This window comes from Dreissena polymorpha, chromosome 12 (genome assembly GCF_020536995.1).
Source record: "Dreissena polymorpha isolate Duluth1 chromosome 12, UMN_Dpol_1.0, whole genome shotgun sequence".
Lineage (NCBI taxonomy): Eukaryota > Metazoa > Mollusca > Bivalvia > Myida > Dreissenidae > Dreissena > Dreissena polymorpha.
Window position 1 is genome coordinate 46,419,077 of NC_068366.1, and position 23,851 is coordinate 46,442,927.

The 23,851-nt window shown below is 34.6% G+C and overlaps 1 protein-coding gene across 2 annotated transcripts; it reads left to right on the forward strand.

The window, feature by feature from the left end:
• On the forward strand, nt 1–22,159 carry LOC127853265 (charged multivesicular body protein 2b-like). Of its 2 annotated transcripts, none has more exons than XM_052387613.1 (8): nt 1–202; nt 7,647–7,738; nt 8,732–8,773; nt 9,964–10,065; nt 14,656–14,706; nt 15,871–15,973; nt 18,290–18,396; nt 21,006–22,159. In XM_052387613.1, the coding sequence occupies exons 1-8, from the start codon at nt 73–75 to the stop codon at nt 21,111–21,113; spliced, it is 735 nt and encodes a 244-aa protein (XP_052243573.1). In that variant the 5' UTR covers nt 1–72; the 3' UTR covers nt 21,114–22,159. The 2 variants fall into 2 exon arrangements, with proteins under 2 accessions (XP_052243573.1, XP_052243574.1); XM_052387614.1 differs by having other exon boundaries at nt 31–314.
• The last annotated feature ends 1,692 nt before the right edge of the window (nt 22,160–23,851 follow it).

Here is a 23,851-nt window from a genome sequence, read left to right on the forward strand (position 1 = left end):
TCACAACGCTTGCGAAATCCAAGCTTTCTATTGTACCCTGATCGAATATTTCCTTGATTTGTCAAACGTCATATGAAACGCAATAATATAGATATACAACTATTTTTAGATACTAAGTGGTTGTTATTTTCATTTCAAAGCCAGGAGCTCAAAGAACTACAAAACAAGATGCCGTTGTTTTCAAAAACGCCCACAGTTGAAGGTAAGAAAGATACCTACAGTTAGAAGTAAGAAGCTCACAATTGAACACAGGACGAATAGACTAGTTTAAGCCAAGATGCCTTTAGTTGGTTGTAAGGGGCCTACAGTTGAAGGTAAGGAGTCAAAAGTTAAGGGTATTAAAGAAGCCTATAGACTAGTTGTAGGCAATGAGCCTTTAGTTGAAGGTAAGGAGCCGACAGTTGAATGTAGGAGGTCAACAGTGGAGGGAAAGAAGTCTATATAATAGTTGAAGTCAAGGAGCCTTTAGTTTAAGTCACATCAAGAAAGGTCAGTAGCCTACATTTAAAGCTACGGAGTTAACAGTTGAGGATAAGAAGCATAAAGACTAGTTGTAGTCAAGAAGCCTTTACTTGGAGGTAAGGAGCCTACAGTTGAAGGTACAATCACGGACTCTAGATTACACGGATAAGAAACGGGACCGTTACGCCAAATATCTTGTTGTGTCTAAGTCACGTGACCGCGTCGTAACTATCGATCTTTTATCGAAGCGCCGAGGTTATAAATTTGATGTACCCACGCACGTATTTTGTTAAATTATAGTTTCATTTCTAGGCCGATTTTGACAAATTATATATCATTAGAAAGCTTACGTAACGTAGTTTTCAGATATATAAATATAATATTCTTCTGATTTCGGCAGCCCGGCGAGCTATAACTTTAACTTTTGCAAATAACATACCGTTTTGGAGTTTTAGAATCTAGATTTACGGTTGACATGTTCGTACTTTATACCGATTTGTAGCGTTTATATTTGGAGTTCAGTTTTAAAAATAACATCTTGCTTAGGAGAATAGAATTCTGTATACGATAGAAAAAAAAATTGTTTAAAAACGAAAGTAATTAAGGAATGAAGGCGGGAAAATGTAGCGCGCGTTCCTAACGCACTGAACTGATGCTACGGTCTTGGCGATTATGCTTTTGTTTAGATACCGGCCATTGAATTTCCTTTGCCATGATTATTATATTTTTTATGAAATATATTGAAATATTTTGTTCTAGAGACATATCCATAAAGCTAAGTATTAATGAAGCTTAATAAATTTACGATTTCAGCTCTTGATTATAACACAGAAAGGGTGTTAATTTTATGATGAAACAGCGTATACAAATGTATAGCGGACCCTCTTGATATTTTTCGGCTTTGCATACTTCAAATATAATGGGTGTCAAAACATTCATCGTTTGTTGTTTATTATCAAAAAGGTTATTATGTAAAATTATATGAAAGGTTATTAACCATAAATTATCAATTAATTAAAATTATTTAAAGATTCTTGAAAATCACGGTCAACTGTCTATGCATGTATATTGAAATATCTTTATAAGTTAACAGAGTTATAAATATATAGAATTCTTAATTAAAACTCTGTATTATTTGTATTTTTCGGAAAGATTATTTAACCCCGTTGTGGTCAAATGAGAATGCTGTTTTTAATTATGTTGTTCCGTACACTACCATACACTCTTTATAGGACTACGAAATGACGGAGTTTTTTTACCGGTACCCGCTAAATACGTTAAATGTTAAGTATTAGTTTAAAATGTACATGTATAGGTATTAAGCACTTATAATTATTGTGATTTAGCTGGCTGACATCTATACAGTATTTAGTTTATGGCAATCTGTATGGGCAGATGACTATAACTGATTTCAATACGCTACATATCTTTTAAACGCAAAATTGAGTATTTGGCGTTACATTACTCCAAGAAATGACCACTAATACCACGAGAAGACATGGAGGTATCATAAAAAGTGTAAACTGACCAGACATTGCCACCTGTGGTTAGGGACCAATATACAAGTATAGGTCCCTGCTGTGGCGTATGACACCATAGTGTTATTTAGTATTGGTTGGCACAGTATCTGATCATAACGAGATAATTGGTTTGTGCTGAACACAGGGACAATAAAACCACAGATCTATCAATAAACAAGATTATTGAGATATCTTTTATTGAACACCGCGATAAAAATGCTCAAACCATGGACTCTAGATTACACGGATAAGAAACATGGCAACATTCTCAGAATCATCACTGCTATATGTGTAATCACCTAACAATTCGTCTGAAAATAGTTTATATATTTGAGTTGAAGACGATGTACTGTTGTTTAAGTCTGAATAAACTATATGTCTGCCTGTCTAAATCCAAGCCGTCATCGTCCCGGTGAAAAAAATCTGATTTTCAATAGTTGGACATGATGCCCTGATGTCAAAATACGAAATGACACGCGTAACACGGACCGTGATTTTCAAAAATCTTTAATAGATTGATAATTTAAGGTAAATAACATTTCAAATAATTATACATAATTACCTTGTTGATAATAAACAGCAAACGATGAATGTTTTTGACACCCATTTTATTTCAAGTATGCATGCAAAGTCGAATAATATCGAGAGGGTCCGCTATATACGCTGTTTCATCATAAATTTTACACCCTTTCTGTTTTATAAACAAGAGCTGAAATCGTTAATTTATTAAGATTCATTTATAATAAGCTTTATTGATATGTTTCGTGAACAAAATACTACAATATATTCCATAAAAAATATAATAAGATGGCAAAAGAAATTCAATGGCCGGTTTCTAAACAAAAGCATAATCGCCAAGACCGTAGCATCAGTTCAGTGCGTTAGGAACACGCGCTACATTTTCCCGCCTTCATTCCTTAATTACTTTCGTTTTTAAACAATTATTTTTTCTATCGTATACAGAATTCTATTCTCTTAAGCAAGATGTAATTTTTAAAACTGAACTCCAAATATAAACGCTACAAATTGGTATTAAGTACGAACATGTCAACCGTAAATCTTGATTCTAAAACTTCAAAAAGGTATGATATTTGCAAAAGTTAAAGTTATAACTCGCCGGGCTGTCGAAATCAGAAGAAAAACTTAATATATATTGATATATCTGTTTACTACGTAACGTAAGCTTTCTAATGATATATAATTTGTCAAAATCGGCCGAGAAATGAAACTATAATTTAACAAAAGACGTGAGTGGGTACATCAAAATGTATAACCTCAGCGCTTCGCTGTACGCTAATCGTAAAAGATCGATAGCCACAACACGTTAAAACGCGCGGTGGTAAAACATAAAATGCGTAGTTCTTGTGTTTAACTCGCTATAAATCCATTAATAACAACGGGAATATACTAAAAGTTATATTTTTTTGAAAGAGGAATTAATAAGCAACAAGATAACGTATAAACCAATAAAATCGGATGAATAGTTTTTGCATAAGATTGAATTTACTTCAGTAAGGGTCAAATACTCGATTCATCTCCTGTCAATATACACTCCGTAGTACAATGTAAGAAGTCAACAGTTGAGGGTTAGAAGCATATTGAAGTCCAGTTGCCTTTAGTTGAAGGTAAGGAGCCTACAGTATAAGGTAAGAAGCCTACAGTTGAGGGTAAGGCCTAAGGTTGGTCCAAAATCGAAATGGTGTATTGGTGATAGGGTAATAAAATTATAGTGAAAGCTTAATTATGCATTGTTTTAAATCATAGTGTAGTGAAACAAGGTCACTTCCAACAGCCTTGCTGTTGGGCTAGCTCTTTAGCAATCCAGTTAGAGTGTCTGACTACCACTCTTGAGGTCGGGTGTTCTCTGAAGCTTAGGATTTTTTCACTTTAAAAGCGACAAGGTAAACATGAACTGTGAATAAGTAAATGGATCTGAGTAATGGTTTCAAAGAGGGCCATGTGGATCCGGCTTCTGTAGCATATGGCGCTTGTATAGCTAATGGCACCTTGAATCATTAAGAGGGGGAGGAGTGTAGTGAAATAAGGTCACTTCCAACAGCGAAGTGGTCAGAGTGTCTGACTGTCCTTTATTCAAACTATTCATTTGGTATAAACCTGCAGACTCTTGATGTAATCTACAGTTCATTGACTAAACATCAAAACAAAGACAAGGGGATCTGTAAACAAAATTTCCTCGTTTAAAAAAAATTCAATTCATGTACACTCAACTTATTGTCAAACTGCTTACGCTAAACCTGAAAGGCAGATATTCAATAAACGCTATGTTTATACATTTTCACATAAATTGTTCCTTAAAGATTATTTCTTTGTGACAAATAAAGGTAACGGTATACAGACTAGTTAGATCCCACATCAGGTTTAAATCAATTTTTTAATTAAGGGTACAGTCCAAGTACCATCTTTTAGAAATCTTAAGTAGGCTCAGCTGTTTGTAGGTGGTGGAGATAAAGTACCCCTTCCATCAACCCGATGTTTGCCTCTAAAAAATCTGTCTGAAATGAAGTCCTACACCCATGTCTTTTTGTCCCCTACCGGTGAAACTGGAGGGGACTTATGGTTTGCGCTCTGTCTTTCAGTCAGTCTGTCAGTCAGCGTGTCAGTCAGTCAGTCTTTCTGTCACACTTTTCTGGATCCTGCGATAACTTTTAAAGTTCTTCATATTTTTAGCTCACCTGAGCACAACGTGCTCATGGTGAGCTTTTGTAATCGCCTTTTGTCCGTCATCTGTCGTGCGTTGTCCGTTGTGCGACGTCAACATTTGCCTTGTTCACTCTCTAGAGGCCACATTTATTGTCCAATCTTCATGAAATTTGGTCAGAAGATTGGTTTCAATGATATCTTGGATTAGTTCGAAAATGGTTACGTTTGCTTGAAAAACATGGCTGCCAAGGGGCGGGGCATTTTTCCTAATATGGCTATAGAAAAACTTTGTTAACTCTCTAGAGGCCACATTTATTGTCCGATCCTCATAAAACTTGGTCAGAAGATTCATCTCAATGATATCTTGGACGAGTTCGAAAATGATGTCGGTTGGTTGAAAAACATGGCCGCCAGGGGGCGGGGCATTTTTCCTTATATGGCTATAGTAAAACCTTGTTAACACTCTAGAGGCCACATTTATTTTCCGATCTTCATGAAACTTGCTCAGATGATTTGTCCCAATGATATCTTGGATGAGTTCAAAAATGGTAACCTTGGCTTGAAAAACATGGCTGCCAAGGGGTGGGGCATTTTTCATTATATGGCTATATATGGCTATAGTAAAATCTTGTTAACTTTCTAGTTTGCTCAATCTTCATGAAATTTGGTCAGAACATTGGTTTCCTGTGTAGTAAAGTTTGGTTTTATTATGTCAATATTATGTGACATTAACTGTGTTATGTAATTTTTCATAACACAGAATTTTCATAGTTACCATAACTGTTTTAGTCATTAACACTTATGATAAGCCTTTCAACTAAGAGATAACTGAAAGAAAGACAACATGTACATGATTTTGCAGTATTTATGCAGTATTTATCTCCCTTGTTTAACCTGGTTCAGTAATCTATTTTTAGTTCTGCTCTGGAAGTTGGGAAGATATTGATCATTGATAAATGCACTGTTCTGAGGGAAAATTGACTACTCTCCCATTGATATCTTCTGAACTGTATAAACTAAGCTGTTCTGGTTGATTTAAACACCTCTTGATGCTTTCTTGAAAAGTTAACAGCTCTTGAAAAAGGTTGGAATTTTGAAATAATTAAACTCTAAATTATTTTTAACACCAGCATCAAGACATTTTGGCATTATTTTCTAAATTATTCTTATTATTTAGATTATTTTTATTTGGCATTTTCTAAATTAGAAAGACTCTATTCTATTTCAATAACTGTAGTAAATTTTCTTATTTTTACATTTGATTCACTGAAGTTTCCTAATCTCCATAAATATTGTTCTTTAGATTAAATTAGACCTATTTTGTAAACTAGATTTTTGAAGCACTTTCAAGACTAACAGTAACTTATATTTATATCAGTTTTTTTTACAGATTTTGAACTTCTTTTTACATTCATTAAGGTATTTGCTGTATGTTGTTCATTTTTGTAACGATACTTAGATTCTTTAGACTTGGCTTGTACCTGTTCTTAATTTTCTGTCATTGTTCTTCATTTTCCGAGTTCTTGGAATAAAAATTAGTTATTTTTGTTAAAGCTGCCTTGGTTTTCACTCATAAATAAATTCTTTGAGTGTATTTAGGCGTCCCTGACTGAACACCTTTAGTTAATTGAATAACAACCAGTCAGTATATTCATCCTGACCGGAAATAAGAGTTTGTCAAATAAATATTTCCGCATTACATAAGTGCTTACAAAGTTACATAACTTGTAACCGTCCTGTGACCGGTTCATTTGCGTAAGCGAAGGAGACCGCACTACCACACCTGGATAGGACAGTTGAGTTCGATAATGGTTTGGATTGGTAAAAAAACATGGCCGCCGGGGGGGGGTCTTTTTCCTTATATTTATATAGTAAAAAAGCTTGTGAACACTCTAGAAGTCACATGTTTTGCCTAATCATCATGAAATTTTGTCAAAACATTAGTTATGTGGATGTCTCGGACCAGTTTGAAAATGGTCGTGATCAGTGAAAAAACATGGCCGCCAGGGAGTGGGGCAGTTTTCTTTATATGTATATAGTGACAACATGTGAACAGTCTAGAAGACACATTTTTTTCCCAATCTTCATGAAATTTGGACATATCTTGGAAGAGTTAAAAAATGGTTCAGGTCTGTTAAAAAAACATGGCCGCCAAGGGGCCATTTGTTGTTCATTCTTCATGATACTTGGTTAGAACATTTGTTCCATTGATATCTTGGGCTGCAAAGAACAGGTCATTTCTTTTTATCTCAGGTGAGCGACTTTGGGCCTGTCAGGCCCTCTTGTTTCATGAAACTTGAAACATGGATAGATGGCAATACGGAAGTTATGTACGTCATTTCATTTTGTTCCTACATGTACATCAAGAATTCTGGTTGCTATGGCAACAAAAAAATAAAAAAATAATGGTGGAGTTTCACCGGTAGGGGACCATATTGCTTGGCAATCTCTTGTTATTACTGTTTCGGGTACGAGTTGACTTTGATAAGTACGAGTTGATCAATAAAAACAGGTGCAAATTTAACCAAATAGGTACATGTTTACCACGGTACAAGTTGATTTATGGTACAAGTGTACTGGCACTCTCTTATTTTTATATTACTCGTATGTATTGATATTTGATGTAGTAACTTGTGTTATTTTTTTGTCTGAATATATCCGCTGGTATCATGTTACAATTACAATTTGTCTATGTTAGTTAATATTTTATTATTGAAGATTTAATTTTAACTTGAATGATGAATATTTTCTCAATAATGTTATATAAACAGTTCACTAAAAGTTACAAAATAAAACAGAATATCATGCAATGTGGTGTATTTTAATGGGTTTTGAACAATACTAATGCTCAACTACTACAAAACACAACACTGTCCCCATAAGCAGTATTTTACATCAAGTCATATAAAACTGAACATTTTAATTGAGAATTGTCTTTTGCAGAACAAATGTAGCACAATGACAGAGTATTAACCTAAAATTGTCAATTGATTTTAATTTCAGAACAATTAAGGGCAAATGACAGAGTTTTAAAAAAGACACAGAGAGATCTAGAGCGGGATAGAAACAAGCTGGAAAGGGATGAGAAGAAATTGGTAAACTCAGTATTTAAAGCTTATATATATTGTTCTCTATGTCACAATACAAAGTGCCGTGTGGGGTGTGTTTCTTCATATTTAAGCTTGTGCCGCTCTGGAGGCAATATTTTTCATCAAATCTTGACTAAAATTTTTCAATTTTTTTTAAGGACCATATCTTGGCCTTTTATGCATCTGGTTCACATTTGTTGAAAAACTAGGTCACAGGATCAAATCTTGTTACCACTCTAGAGGCCATATTCATGACTCAATATTGATGAAATATTGCCAGACTTTTAATATTGATAATATCTAGGTTGAGTTTGAATCTGGGTCAAGTGCATCCAAAAACTAGGTAACCAGCTACGATTAAAAATGTTAGTGTCCACATATATGACTCAATCGTGGTGAAAGATTTATCTTGAGATTTTCTGGGCTGAGTTTGAATCTGGGTCACATGTGTCCAAAAACTAGGTCACTAGGTAAATGCTTAGAAAACCCTTGTGTCCTCTTTAGAGAATACAGTTATGACTCGATCATGATGAAACTTGGACAGAATGTTTATCTTAAAAATATACAGGCAGAATCTGGGTCAAATGCATTAAACAAAACACTAGGTAATTCGGTTACATTTTAGAAGTCAAGTCTTAGAAAAACATTGTTACCACTATATTCATGAATTAAGCTTATGTTACATATGAGACATATGAGACAACTCTTCTTAATATTTAATAAAGTTGGCGTATATGGACATACAAGAAGTAACTTAACATTTGAAACCATAGCATGATTATCTGTATACTAAATGCTAACTTACTACTTATCCTGATGGTAAGTGTTGTAATATTTTTATTACTTTTTTTAGGCTATTAGTGGTAGTTGTACAAGCCCACATTTTCAAATTAAGGTTACAAATTGCATGTGTAAAAATATGTAAATAAATGTACGATTTATTTTTAATAAAGGTAAAGATTTTAGTCTAATAATAACTTCTTTAACATTATGTTTCAGGAAATGGAAATAAAAAAAGCAGCTAAAGAGGGCAATAAACAGGTATGTTTTATTCTATAACTGAGACCATGAAATACATATGTTACTGATTCTGAATTTAAATCTGCTTGACTCAGTTTATTGTACATGTAATTGGCTACTTTTAGTGATGATACATTTGTCTATACATTGCTGTCCTTCATTACACGGTTCTTCAAACATTTCTCAACCAAGTAATCAACTTGAACAAGCTGTTGGGATTAATTGAACTCTAGTTCGCACTTATGCAAAAAATATTGCATTTCAAATTATACATGATAAATTTGTTTACTTTTTGATTTAGAAATAAATGTTTAACTATGCTTCCTACCAGGATTTTGATTTTGTCATGGTTTATTGGGTATATTTTAAATACTACTTTTATTCTTGTCTAAATAAAAAGCAACAAAGTATTTACTTGAAGTCTAAGTAATGTTTAATTAAAGCCACACACCTTGAAAGGAAAGTAAATTTAAGTATAAATAAGAAACATATTTTATCTATGCCAATTAGAATATATCTGGTGGTTACAAGGTAGAAATCCATCTTGTTTGCGCTTTAAAACTTAAAAATAATCGCGTTTGTTGAAATGGACGTATAAGTCTAGAAATCCTACTTTCGGTTTTAAAAGCGGAACCGTTTAAAAAATAATAAATTACTTGCTAACTAGGCTATAGATTTAATTTTATCTATGCTAATAAGAATATATCTGGTGGTAACAAGGTAGAAATCCGTCTTTTTTTGCGTTTTAAAACTTAAAAATAATCGCATTTGTCGAAATGGATGTATACGTATAAAAATCCTACTTTTGGTTTTAAAATTTACAAAAATAATAAATTACTTGCTAACTAGGCTATAGTTTTAATTTTATCTATGCCAATTAGAATATATTTGGTGGTTACAAGGTAGAAATCCGTCTTTTTTGTGCTTTAAAACTTAAAAATAATCGCGTTTGGTGAAATGGACGTATACATATAGAAATCCTACTTTCGGTTTAAAAATAAAAAAATAAAAAAATTACTTGCTACATGTAACTAGGCTATAGATTTAATGACAATTTTGCACACTTTCAAATTGCATCTATATGTATTGATTAACATGTATTTCATTTAGAGGTGTGTGGCTTTAATATCTTCCAACTTTCAATTCATTGGAATTGCATCTTGTCAGCTGATGCTAATTTAAGAGAGGTTATTGGAAATATTTGGTTTCAGGCGTGTACAGTATTAGCTAAACAGCTTGTCAATCTGCGCAAACAGAAGGCCAGAAGTTACAACACAGGCTCAAAGATACAGGCAGTTGGCACACAACAAAAGGTACAATCAAAAACAAAATTTCACTTAAGGAAAGCATACTTTAAACTGAAAGTGGTTTATGTATTCTTTGAACAATTTATGTCAAATACCGGTAGGAGACTTTAAATTCATGCGATGCTGTTAACTAGTAGAGAACACATGTGAATGATGATAAAATTACATTGAACTGATAAGGTGTGATCGTTTCAATCTTATGTTATATTTTAGTACTTTTTATGCCCCTCCATCTGTATATTTTCAAATTATTAAAAATAAATATTTATTTGATGGCCTCTACCAAACATATGCAATTTTTTTTTTCCACTGCCTTAAAAGGCCAGTAGTTCAAGAATGTATTCAATTTTAATGAAACTTTAGGCAAATGTTCAAATGATTTTCCTTTACCAAAGAATTAAAAATGGTTCCGTATGACTGACAGAGCTATAAAGTTTAATATGTCCAAATGTTAAACTATTCTTAAGGTAGTGCTAGATTTTCTAGTTATGTCATACAGTTATCTTTTCATTTGTTTGCATTGAGTTTATTCAAATAAGTCTACTCCACTTCACAATAAAATAAAAAGTTTTGTATTTCTGTCATATTTTCTTAAGTTTGTTTTCACTCTTAATGGAACTTTTTATATGTTTCATGTATTTTCCTCTTTTTATGCCTCCATAGCATATAGCAGTCGGACTGTCCGTCACCCTGTCCGCCCATCAGTCTGTCTGTCCAGAATTCCATTTTTCTGACTTCTTTCCATAATGCTTTAAGATATTAGCCTGATGTTGGTGTGTGAGACTACTTACATGACTTACAAAGTGTGAGTTTTGTTCTAATCCATTGATTTTTGGTGAAGTTATGGGCCTTGGACTTTGAAGTTTTCCATTTTCCTGAGTTTTTAATTAGCTCACCTGATTTCTCTGGTGAGCTTTTGTGATGGGTCTTTGTCCGTTGTCTGTTCGTCCATCCGTCCACATTTGCTTGTAAATATTCTAGAGGCCACATTTCTTGTCCGATCGTCATGAAACTTGGTCAGAAGATATGTCCAAATGAAACCTCGATCAAGTTCGAAACTGGGTCATGCTGGGTCAAAAACTAGGTCACTAGGTCAAAACAAGAAAAACCTTGTAAACACTGTAGAAGTCACATTTCATGTCCAATCTTCATGCAACTTTGTCAAAATGTTTGTCTTAATGATATGTTAGTTAAGTTCAAAAGTGGTTCCAGTCTGTTGAAAAACATGGCCGCCAGTGGGCGAGGCATTTTTCCTTATTTGGCTATAGAGAAACCTTGTGGAGTCACAATTTTGTGCCCAATCATCATGAAACTTGGTCAAAACATTGGTTTTATTGATATCTTGGACAAGTTCGAAAATGGTCCAGATCGGTGAAAAAACATGGCCACCAGGAGGCAGGGCAGTGTTCTCAATATGTATATAGTGAAAACATGTGAACACTTTAGAAGTCACATTTATGGTCCAATCTTCATGAAATTTGGTCAGAACAATTGTTTCTTAGATATGAGAGTTGAGTTTGAAAATGGTTCCGGTTTGTTAAAAATATGGCTGCCAGAGGGGTGGCGCATTTTCCTTATATTTATGTAGTAAAAAAAGCTTGTGAACATTCTAGAAGTCACATTTTTTGCCCAATCATCATGAAACTTGGTGAAAACATTGGTTTTATTTATATCTCAAATGAGTTCGAAAATGGTCCTGATCGGTCTAAAAACATGGCCGCCAGAGGGGGTGGGGCAGTTTTCCTTATATGACTATAGAGAAACCATGTGAACACTCTAGAAGTCACATTTTTTGCCTAATCATCTTGAAACTTAGTCAAGACACTGGTTTTATTGATATCTCCGACAAAATGGAAAATGGCTCAGATCTGTGAAAAAAACACACTTTTTAGCTCACCTGATTGCTCAGGTGAGGCTTTAGGACTGGTCTTTGTCTGTCGTCCGTCTGTCCATCCACATTTGGTGTGTTAACACTCTAGCATTCACATTTCTTAAGCATTCTTTTAAGTTGCTGAGAAGCTATATGGCCACAAGATCTCAGCCAAGTTTGATAATAAGCAAAATCGCATAATAAATGCAAGAATTATTGCCCTTAGATTGTCAAAATTTATATTATATTATACAAAATCCTTGTAAACACTCTAGAGATCACAATTTTGTTTAAGATTTTATGAATCTAGGTCATAAAATTAATTTTTGTAAGCAAAGTTTGATGTTTGGTCATGAGGAGTCAAAATATAGGTCACCCGGTCAAATTTTACAAAAACCTTTTAAACACTCCATACGCCAGAGTTTTGGTTCAATAATGATAAAACTTGACCAGGATGTTTGTCTGGACAGTATCTAGGACAAGTTTGACATTTGGTAATGTGGGGACAAAATCTAGATCATGGGGTCTAATCTTACAAAAACCTTGTAAACACACTAGAGGCCATAGCTTTGGTCCAATAATGATGATACTTGACCAGGATGTTTTTCTTGATGATATCTAGGCAAAGTTTGACATTGGGTCATGTGGGGTCAAAATCTGGGTCACGAGGTCCAAATCTTACAAAAATCTTGTAAACACATGTAGAATTAGCATTACTTGCAAATGTTTGCATTGCAAAAAACTCATGCAAATGGACAGTACTCAATCAGAATTAATCATATGCTCAAACTGCAAAAGTTAACAGAAGAGAACCAATTTAATATGCTCTAGAGTACTGAATTTTTAACTAAGCAATGAACAAGGCCTTGTAAAAAAAGGTGAGCGAACTAGGGCCATCTTGGCCCTCTTGTTTTAAACGCTTTGAGATATGTATCAGATTTTTGGTAAGTGAATCTTCCTACATGACTTACAGATGAAGTGTAAATTTTGTTGCGGTCCTTTGATTTTTTTATGCTCCCCCCCAAAAAAATTGGGGGGAGCATATAGTCGCCGCTTCGTCAGTCCGTCCGTGTGTCCGTCCGTCCGTGCACAATTTTTTGTCCGGGCTATTTCTCAGCAATTAATGACCGGAACCAGTGAAACTTTATGGGAAGCTTCACTACCAAGAGATAATGTGCATATTATCAGCCGGTTCTGGTCGGATGATTTTTCACAGAGTTATGGCCCTTTGAAATTTTCCATTAACTGTACATATAGTACAATTATTGTCCGGGCTATTTCTCAGCAACTTAAGATTGGAATTCAATGAAACTTTATGGGAAGCTTCACTACCAAGAGGAGATGTGCATATTATCAGCCTGTTCTGGTCGGATGATTTTTCACAGAGTTATGGCCCTTTGAAATTTTCCATTAACTGTACATATAGTGCAATTCTTGTCCGGGCTATTTCTCAGCAACTAATGACCTGAATTCAATGAAACTGTATGGGAAGCTTCACTACCAAGAGGACATGTGCATGTTATCAGCCTGTTCTGGTCGGATGATTTTTTACTGAGTTATTGCCCTTTGAAATTTTCCATTAACTTTACATATAGAGCAATTCTTGTCGAGACGATTTCTCAGCAACTAATGATGGAATTCAATGAAACTTTATGGGAAGCTTCACTACCAAGAGGAGATGTGCATATTATCAGCCGGTTCTCGTTGGATGATTTTTCACAGAGTTATGGCCCTTTGAAATTTTCCATTGTACATATAGTGCAATTCTTGTCCGAGCTATTTCTCAGCAACTTATTACGGGAATTCAATGAAACTTTATGGGAAGCTTAACTACCAACAGGAGATGTGCATATTATCAGCCGGTTATGGTCGGATGATTTTTCACAGAGTTATGGCCCTTTGAAATTTTCTATAAACTGTACATATAGTGCAATTCTTGTCCGGGCTATTTCTCCCCAACTACTGACTGGAATTCAATGAAGCTTTATGGGAAGCTTAACTTCCTTGAGGAGATGCGCATGTTATTTGTGGGTTCTGGTTAGATGATTTATTTAGAGAGTTATGGCCCTTTGAAATTTGTAAGTTGCTTAACCATCCATAGTATTATTTTGTCCAAAGTTATGCCCCTCAAGACGTTTCCTTTTATCTGAATATATAGTGCAATATTGTGGAAAAAAAAAGCTTTGGGGAGCATCACCCGTCTCCGACGGTTTCTTGTTTGCGAAGTTATGGGCTTTGGACTTTGAGTTTTTTCTTTTTCTGAGGTTTTTTACGAAATGCTTTCAGATAAGTAGCTGAGTTTTAGTATGTGACTATACCTACAAGACTTACAGATGAAGTGTGTGTTTTGTGCCGGTCCATTTATTTTTGGCGAAGTTATGGGCCATTTATTTAGATTTTTTTTTTTAAATAACCGTTTTCCAGGTTTTTTTTACAAAACGCTTTCAGATATTTAGCTGATTTTTGGTATGTGACGCTACCTACAAGACTTACAGATTAAGTGTGAGTTTCATTCCAGTGCATTGATTTTCTGTGAAGTTTTGGGCCTTTGACATGGAATCTTCTCTAAAATAGTTGCTGTGCTGCTTTAAAGCCAATTATATAAATTATATGTAATTGTTTTTTAATGCAGTTTTTATCTGTTTATCTTGTAACAGTGCAACTTGTGTCTGTCTATGTTCGGCCATTCCTATAATTAGTCAGGATGCATATCTTTTACCCTTTAGTTGATGCACTCCAACATGAAGATGGCAGGAGCTATGGGCACCACTACCAAGGTGAGTTGGCCGGTAGAATTAGCTGCCTCTGTCCGTCTATATTAAATGATAAATAACCAATACAAGATGGTAATGTTTGCAGTTAGTAAGGAACAAACACTCTTAATACAATATACATTGTATTCAGTTATTTTAGCATTTGATAATTTGTTGCTTTTATGAACATGTTTTAAACTGGTTGAAAAGCATTACATAAAAAGACAATTTCTTGGTTTCCCATTTGTGATCATAGACTTTTTATGTCCCCCACCACTATAGTGGGGGACATATTGTTTTTGCTCTGTCTGTTGGTTGGTTGGTTGGTCTGTTGGTCTGTTGGTCTGTTGGTTGGTTTGCGCCAACTTTAACATTTTGCAATAACTTTTGCTATATTGAATACAGCAACTTGATATTTGGCATGCATGTGTATCTCGTGGAACTGCACATTTTGAGTGGTGAACGGTCAAGGTCAAGGTCATCCTTCAAGGTCAAAGGTCAAACAAAAAGTCACAGCGGCGCAGATGGGGACATAGTGTTTCTGACAAACACATTTCTTGTTTTATAATTTGTTTAATATTAATTTCTGTCATCATTCTTAAATTAAAATAGATAATCTACTGAAACCAATAATTATCCTCTATGTAATTGATTAATTAAGACTCAAACACACACATTTAATCATTGAGTCATTGTTCGGCAGATTTTGCAAAGACACACATTCTTTATGAGACATTTGCCCACTGGAGCAAAATTGATGCATTGAGATCATCAGACAAGGGTGATAGGATAAAATATGAGCTTTAAATTAATTTGTATCGCGGTCATGTACTACTCAAATCTCACTGGTTCCTTTACAATTGATATCCTCCATGTTTATGTCATTGATTATTAGCCATACTAAATGTGTTTATCCCTCACCTGTAAGTTCTCTATGCTAATTATATGAACCTCATTCTGGTAAAGTGGAGCGAAATGCATGTGTGTGAAGTTTCACAAGCCTTGTGTAGTCCGAATAGGTTAATCAGAGACAACACTTAACGCCTTAACTAGTTTTTGTTTTAGTAAAGACCTAAGCTAATCTGGGATGACACTTGCATTAAGCCCAGTTTTCCCAGAATGCAGGTCATATGAGATAGTACTGGTTGCCATGGTATCCCTGTGTATGCTCTGCTGGTTCTGTTACAGACAATGCAGCAGATGAACAAGGTGATGGACCCCCAGAAGACAGCCAAGATGATGCAGGAATTCACGAAAGAGTCCATGAAGATGGAGATGTCTGAAGAAATGAGTCAGTCAATACTTGACTTTGTATAAGCTCAGTCAGCAAAATGCATTTACATTTTGCAAGTTCTTCTTTTATTATTATTTCCAGCCTATAAGTGTTGGAATACAGAAATGATAGGCATTGTTCCGTTTATGCGTGCTTTGGTCTCTCCGTCACAATCTGGATCCTGCAATTAGTCTAAAAGTACTTATGCTAGGTAGATGAAACTCTGAATGTGGATAGAAGGCCAAATGGGTAATATTATTTCAGTTTTTTGTCAGACAAAAAATTGTGGTTGCTATGGTTACAAAAATAAGTGAAACATAAATCTTGATCCTTTGACAACTCATAAATGACTGAAAGCTAGGTTGACGAAGCTACATGTAGATAAAAGGCCATATGGGGATTATGCACTTTCTAATGTAAAGCAATACTATGTAAAGTTAAAACTGAGAAGTGTGTGTTGTTTTGCTTGCAGTCAATGACATGCTGGATGACATTCTCACAGAGTCTGGTGTACTGTGTGTTGTTTTCCTTGCAGTCAATGACACGCTTGATGACATTCTTACAGATTCTGGTGTACTGCGTGTTGTTATCCCCAGCAAAGGGCTGAGGGATATATAATTGGTGTTTCCTGTCAGTTTGTCTGTCACAAAAGTTGTTAGGGCTATATCTCAGAAACTATATAAGATATCAACATGAAACTTCATAGATGTATAAATATTAATCTGCCATGTACAAGAACTTAAACCCTACACTTTCTTTAATATGAGTTATTGCCCTTTGTTTTTGTGTGTATGATGTAACTTTCAAAGGCTATATCTATATCTCAGATACGCTAAAAGACTTCTACATGAAACTTCATGTGTGTATTGATATTAATGAGGAGAAGTGCCATTCCTAAGAACCATAACCCTTCACTTTCTTATTCTTATAAGAGTTATTGCCCTTTGATGTTTTTGTAAAGTGTAACTTTGTAGGGCTATATCTCAGATACGATACAACATTTCAACATAAAACTTCATGGGTTTGTAGAAATCAATTGGAAGAAATGCCATGCACAAAAACCATAACTCTGCACTTTCTTAACTAAGAGTTATTGCCCTTTGTTGTTTTTGTATGATGTAACTTTACAAGGCTACATCTCAGATACAATGAAACTTCATGAGTGTATAAATATCAATGAGGAGAATTGCAATTCATAAAAACAATTACCATACACTTAATCATTTTTTAGCTCACCTGAGCACAACGTGCTCATCGTGACCTTTTGTGATCGCCTTTTGTCCGTCGTCAACATTTTGCCTTGTGAACACTCTTCAGGCCACATTTATCGTCCGATCTTCATGAAACTTGGTCAGAACATTTGTCCCATTGATACCTCGACTGAGTTCGAAACTGGGTCATGCTGGGTCAAAAACTAGGTCAAAAAAAAAGAAAAACCTTGTGCACTGTAGAAGTCACATTTGAAGCCAAATCTTCATGTAACTTTGTCAAAATGTTTGTCTAAATGATATGTTGCTTGAGTTCAAAAATGGTTCAGGTCCGTTGAAAAACATGGCCACCAGGGGGCAGGGCAGTATTCCTTCTATGGCTATAGAGAAACCTTGTGAACACTCAATAAGTCACAATTTTTGCCGAATCATCATGAAACTTGGTGGAAATATTGGTTTCATTGATATCTTGGACGAGTTCGAAAATGGTCCAGATCGGTGAAAAAACATGGCCGCCAGGGGGTGGGGCAGTTTTCTCTATATGTATATAGTGAAAACATGTGAACACTCTAGAAGTCGCATTTTTGGTCCAATCTTCATGAAATTTGGTTAGAACATGTTTTTTCTGGAAATGAGGGTTGAGTTTGAAAATGGTTACGTTTGCTTGAAAAACATGGCTGCCAAGGGGCGGGGCATTTTTCCTTATATGGCTATATATGGCTATAGTAAAATCTTGTTATCACTCTAGAGGCCACATTTATTGTCTGATCTTCACGAAACTTGGTCAGAAGAATTATCCCAATAATATCTTTGAAGAGTTCAAAAATGATGCCTTTTTGTTGAAAAACATGGCCGCTAGGGGGCGGGGCATTTTTCCTTATATGGCTATAGTAAAACCTTGTTAACACTCTAGAGGCCACATTTATTCATAATTGTCCAACCTTCATGAAACTTGGTCAGAAGATTTGTCCCAATAATATCTTGTTATCTCAGGTGTGCGACTTTGGGCCTTTCAGGCCCTCTTGTTATGATTATACCTTTATATCAAGGGATTTGCATCCATCCATAAACAAAATTGATTTGGTTGGGGCTATCAATTTAACGAATTTGCTTGTTTCCATTGCAGTCAATGACACGCTAGATGACATTCTCACAGAGTCTGGTGATGAGGAGGAGCAAGATGCCATTGTGAACCAGGTCCTTGATGAGATTGGCATAGACATCACAGGCAAGGTAATACCAACACACATGCTTTTCCTCTTCTTTGTCCTATTATTCAATTAAGGATTCATTTTGTAAACCACACATTTAAGCCTTAGCTTTTTATTTGACAATTTTTTGGAATTTCCTGAATTACTTTTGCTATATTAAGCTCTGTCCATGGTTTATTGCAGGATATATCACACTAACTTCTTTGTTTGTAGAAAACAAGTTTCAGGTTATGGTAGATTTGTGGTTTTAGAAGTTAAAGTTAAAGTTGATTTATTTAGGCTTGATTGCATTTAAGGCTTAGGCTTATTGTTTTCTGGATAAAACCAGTACTAAGCATTACGATGGAATATCTTGATAATTCTTACAACCTGGCTATTGAACCCAGGACCTCCAGATCAGACACCATATACATCATGATTCGTTATAAGCTCAACTATTCAAGGAACATAGTTTATATTCACACATAAGTCACACATAATGTGCTACATTCCCCATGACTCAGTTTTATGTAAACACGGTTAGGCACCCTTTTTGACATATATGTTTTCGGGACAGTACTTATATTGTAAAGCTTTAAAACAACATAAAGTTGTCACTTGAAACATGAGATAAACCTTTTCATCAACTGTAGGATAAGGTTATAGCTATCTTTGGAATTTTGACAGTGTTCTACCCCTTTTTTGTAAGTTTTGATGCAATTGTCTAAGTTTGAAAGTAGACACAGTAACTTGGTCATAAATATAAAAAAACAACGCATGATGCATTTCCAAAAACCCAATTCTTTAAAAGTGCTTTTGGAGAATAAAAGTGATCAGTTCCAACACTAAGTGAACAACATTGTCTCTATAATTCATAGTCTCTATTATTCATTATTTAGATTATAAATTGTGTTTTATCTGTATTATTAATTGTCCTTATTATTAATTGTCTCTTTTAATCATTGTTTTATTATTCATGTTCTCTGTTATTCCATGTTTCTATTATACATTGTCTCTGTTATTCATTGTCTATATTATTTATTGTCTCTATTATTAATTGTCACTATTATCCATTGATTCTATTACACATTGTCTCTAATATTCATTGTCTCTATCATTAATTGTCTCTATTATTTATTGTCTCTATCATTAAATGTCACTATTGATTCTATTGATTATTGATTCTATTACTCATTGTCTCTATTATTAATCGTCTCTATTATGCATTGTCTCTGTGTTTGATTTTCTCTGCTACATATTGTCTATATTATTCATTGTATGTATTACTCATTGTTTCTATCGTCATTGTATTAGATTTGCATCGGGAAAAGCTATGCCTATTGCCAAATAGTTGTTCACTGTTCAAAAGTTTCAAACTTGAAATATTTATCAGTTTTTTACTTGGAATACACCTCTTCCATCAATTAAGCATCAGTGATCAATGCCCAAACTCTGCTTTGTATTTTGACAAATTATGGAACATACTAGATTGTCAGCTTAAAGATATTGTAAAAGTCTTATTGTAACTTCTAAAATAAGGCATTCATTAAAAAGTTAGATTAAATTTACAAAATAATGGCCATATTAAACAATTTAATACTGTTAAACCATTGTTATTTTTTGACACATATTTTTATGGATTTTATATGTACATGCAACTACAAATTAAATGTGTTCAACATAGTATTAGGTCCACAGGCTTATATCATATATTAGAAACAAAAACAAATTTAAGATCTCACCAATATGCCCGATTTTACAAATCCTTGGAATTTCATGTTAACAAAAATATATATATCCACAGTACTATACCTTACCACTTTCTAAAATATGTCTGTTCTCTTAAATGTCTTATGTACACAACTTTTGTTATTCCAGATTAATCATTTCTGTGTTCTTCTGTTATTCATTCTGTGTACATGTATGTATGTGTGCACACCTGTTTGAAAATGCCCCATTATGGTAATGCCAAAGGGTGCAAGGATACAGACTGTGTCAGCAGCAATACTTTGTTACGGTGGATTTCAAACAACTTTGCAGAAATAATAAACTTGAAAAGATGGAGTTAACCAGAAGCAAGGTCACAATGCCATTCCAAAAATCAAATATAAGAAGTACTTTGTTCAGAGCATACATGTGTTTCATGGAGAATGTTCAAATAACTCATCAGAGGTGATAAGCAAGATCTCGTACAAGAGTATTGCGTGCTCCAGGCTTCTTGATTATATATAATTCAATAGAGAAAAAGGATTTAACCCGAACCAGGCTTTTTGCTTAAAGATGAAGGTCACAAGTAAATTTACCCTGAGCACATAACTGTTTCCAGCATGGATGGGTTTTCAAATGACTAGGCAGAAGTGATACACAAGGCAGATCAGAGTGTTGCTTGCAAGTCTCAGGTCCCTAGATCAGAGTGACAGTTCTAGGACAAAAGTCAAACAAGAATATAGAGCATAATTTTTTTGCAGCCAAAGATAAGTCCAGACTTATGTCAAATCTTTACCTCAAATAGAACTATGGATGTGCCAATCTTTGTGACTGTTGCTGATTAATATAGTAAGAGCTTGGTTAATGTACTTCTATCAAAGGCCAATCCTTTTACATGCTGCTTGATTTGACAAGTGATTGCAGTTTCTGTTTGTTATATTGCAGCTGTTGGATGCCCCCTCTGCTCACAAAGGCAAGCTGGGTGAGTCGTCCAAGGCCAGGACTACAGACGATGACATAGAGCAACAACTGGCAGCGCTAAAGGACTTGTAGTGATCAGCGTCCTAAAATAGATTAAACTGTCTTAATATAAGGTGTATGATGTCCTTTCTTGTGCATATACCTTACACTTCATTTCTATATCAGGGACACTAAGACTTCATTAATCCCCGATGGTTATTCACTGGTTGTGCTCCCACACAAGGATGAATACAGAATACCGGAGATTAACTGTTTGTTCACATGGTGAAACTAAGTTTATTAACACAATACTTTTGAATGGATATACTACATTGACACAATTTGCTAATTTTCAACATTTTTGACGTAGGAAGATGATAGTTAATACAAATTTAACAATGTAAAATTATTATTATCAAAGCATTGTTTATACACATATTTTTTCGTCATACGTTAATTGATTTGATATTCAGGTTTGATTTGATATTTCATAGCATATTATTGCTAGCTCCACTGTAAGTCATGAATAATATTTCGCATTGTGACTTATGATGGAAACCTATTTCCAGTGATTTTGCCTGCATTACTGAAATAATGATTTTTTCACATGTATGCGCTCCAAAAATACAACAAAAATGAGGAAAAACCATCTTTAAGTAAAATTATCCAAATGTATCCATTTTATACATGTTAACATTTTATTGGTCCTCTAAATTGAATGTTTACATAAATTGCAAACTGAAGCAGACGACTTCCATTAGTGTAAACACAACACGTTTATTTCCATTTGAATTGAAGTACTCCCCCTTTGGTGTGACGTCACCGGAAATAAGTCAATCATGAAATAGTGACTGTTATTGCAGTGTGTTTGGAACTATCAGCTGTGCTTGGTTAAACATGCTGTACATGTAAATAAGCAAATTTGAGATTGATTTTAAGGGAATTAAAAAATTATTTGAAGGTTAATGTTTGTTGTTGAAATGGGTTATTTCAGACATTATGTAACTCGTTTTCTTTAATCAACGGTATTTGGTCACTGGAAAATATCCTATCATGTTCTCAACTATTTAATATGAAGTATCTTTTTTGTGCAACTTTTTCATGATGTTTTAGTTGTGAAAATAAATTTCATCAAGTAATTGATAGGTTTTGGAAATATCTTTTATTGATAGTATTGCTGTATTAATTAAGTTCTGTATAAAACTCCATGGTCAAATCACTTTTCATGACCAGTCCGCAAGGCTTTAACAAGCCTGCTAGATCTGTCCTTTCAGCCATCAGCGAGCACTCCAAACTGACAAGCTCAAACGTCACGAAGACATTCATGTATATGTGGAGGTTATATAAGACATTATATCAACATTGTATTGAAATTAACTTGTTTTATATTAAATATTGTCACATAAGAACACAATTGTTTTTTTTATTAAATTGTAAAATATCAGTTGATTAGGTAATGCCCTATTCATGTTGTGTATCAGGCGAGATTGCAGTTATCAGCAGATATCAGTTTTTAGGGCAATGGGAGACATAATTGAATGTGAACAATTTCCAAATATAAGGGAAAATTTAGAGAATTTGGCGAAAGTGCAAGAATACATTTTGGATTAATGCTCACAACTAATGTTACAGAGCAAGTTTTGCAAGTCATTATGCTCTTAGCTACGCTAGGAACGATAACCACTGCCTGTTGCACAACCTGCAGTAAAATTATGCAGACGACGAATGCTAGGAGCGTATGCTCTACTACGCTAGGAACGACAACCAACGCATCTGCCTGTTTATAGTTCACCACTGGTACACTGCAGTGTGTGTATGTAATTACTGATCAATAGTGTTTAACAGCTTGTTAGACGACATTGGCCAGTCTAGTGTTTATCATTGAAATCTGTACATATTGGCTGCTTTCAGGTAAAACAGGGCTTAATGCATGTCAAATAAGATTAGCCTGTGCACACTGATTAGCCTGTGCAATGCGCACAAGCTAATCAAGGACGACACTTTCTGATTTTATGGTGTTTTTTGTTTAAAGAGAGTCTCTGGTACTGGGATGACAATTAATGCATATGCATTAAGCCCTTTTTTCCCAAAATGAAGCTTAAATTATCTTTTTTATTAATGATTTGAAAAAACAAACACATCTCGACCTGTGCTTTAAGACACACTCTTTATAAATTTGAATGAGTTGTGTTCATTTCAAACTTGCGATATTAAAAAGCTATAACATCATTTTGAAAACTGAGTTGCGTCTAAGATTATACAACAGCGAGCAACTTCAGTGCCTTCAGCGCTTTACTCGAAATACTTAACAAATAAAACACCACGATTTTCACATTTTTGGATTATGAAGTTACGAAAGAAAATTACTTAAAATAGATACAATAAGTCGCTCTCGCTGGGGAAACCAGGATTATTGCATGTGCGTAATTTGTCGTCCCAGATTAGGCTGTGCAGACACTTTCTGCTTACACTGGATTTTCGCTTAGAAGTGACTTCTTTTAAACGAAAAATACCTTAAAAGCGGAAAGTGTCATCCACGATTAACCTGTGAGGACTGCACATGCTAATCTGGGACGACACTTGACTCACATGCATTAAGTCCGGTTTTCCCAAAACACGACTATGTCATGTACTGTTATCACTATGAATTAATTGTTTTAAGTAATTTTGCAAAACATGTACTTCACATCTAGACCGGGAGATGTCGGTGAACAAATACCTGGACAAGATCTTCACATGGCAAGTTATCACTATATATATGCATATTTGGTCTACGGCTAACCCCAGCAAGTTGTGGTAAGACAAACTTTGATTAAAAAAATAAGTATTGG

What these genes read in the sequence shown, in the direction of transcription:
- LOC127853265 (XM_052387613.1), top strand. Translation starts at nt 73, where the DNA reads ATGAAACGCAATAATATAGATATACAACTATTTTTAGATACTAAGTGG. An exon ending in AAAAACGCCCACAGTTGAAG is followed by an intron (nt 203 to 7,646) that starts GTAAGAAAGATA and finishes TTTTAATTTCAG; the next exon opens with AACAATTAAGGGCAAATGAC. An exon ending in CTATGGGCACCACTACCAAG is followed by an intron (nt 14,707 to 15,870) that starts GTGAGTTGGCCG and finishes GTTCTGTTACAG; the next exon opens with ACAATGCAGCAGATGAACAA.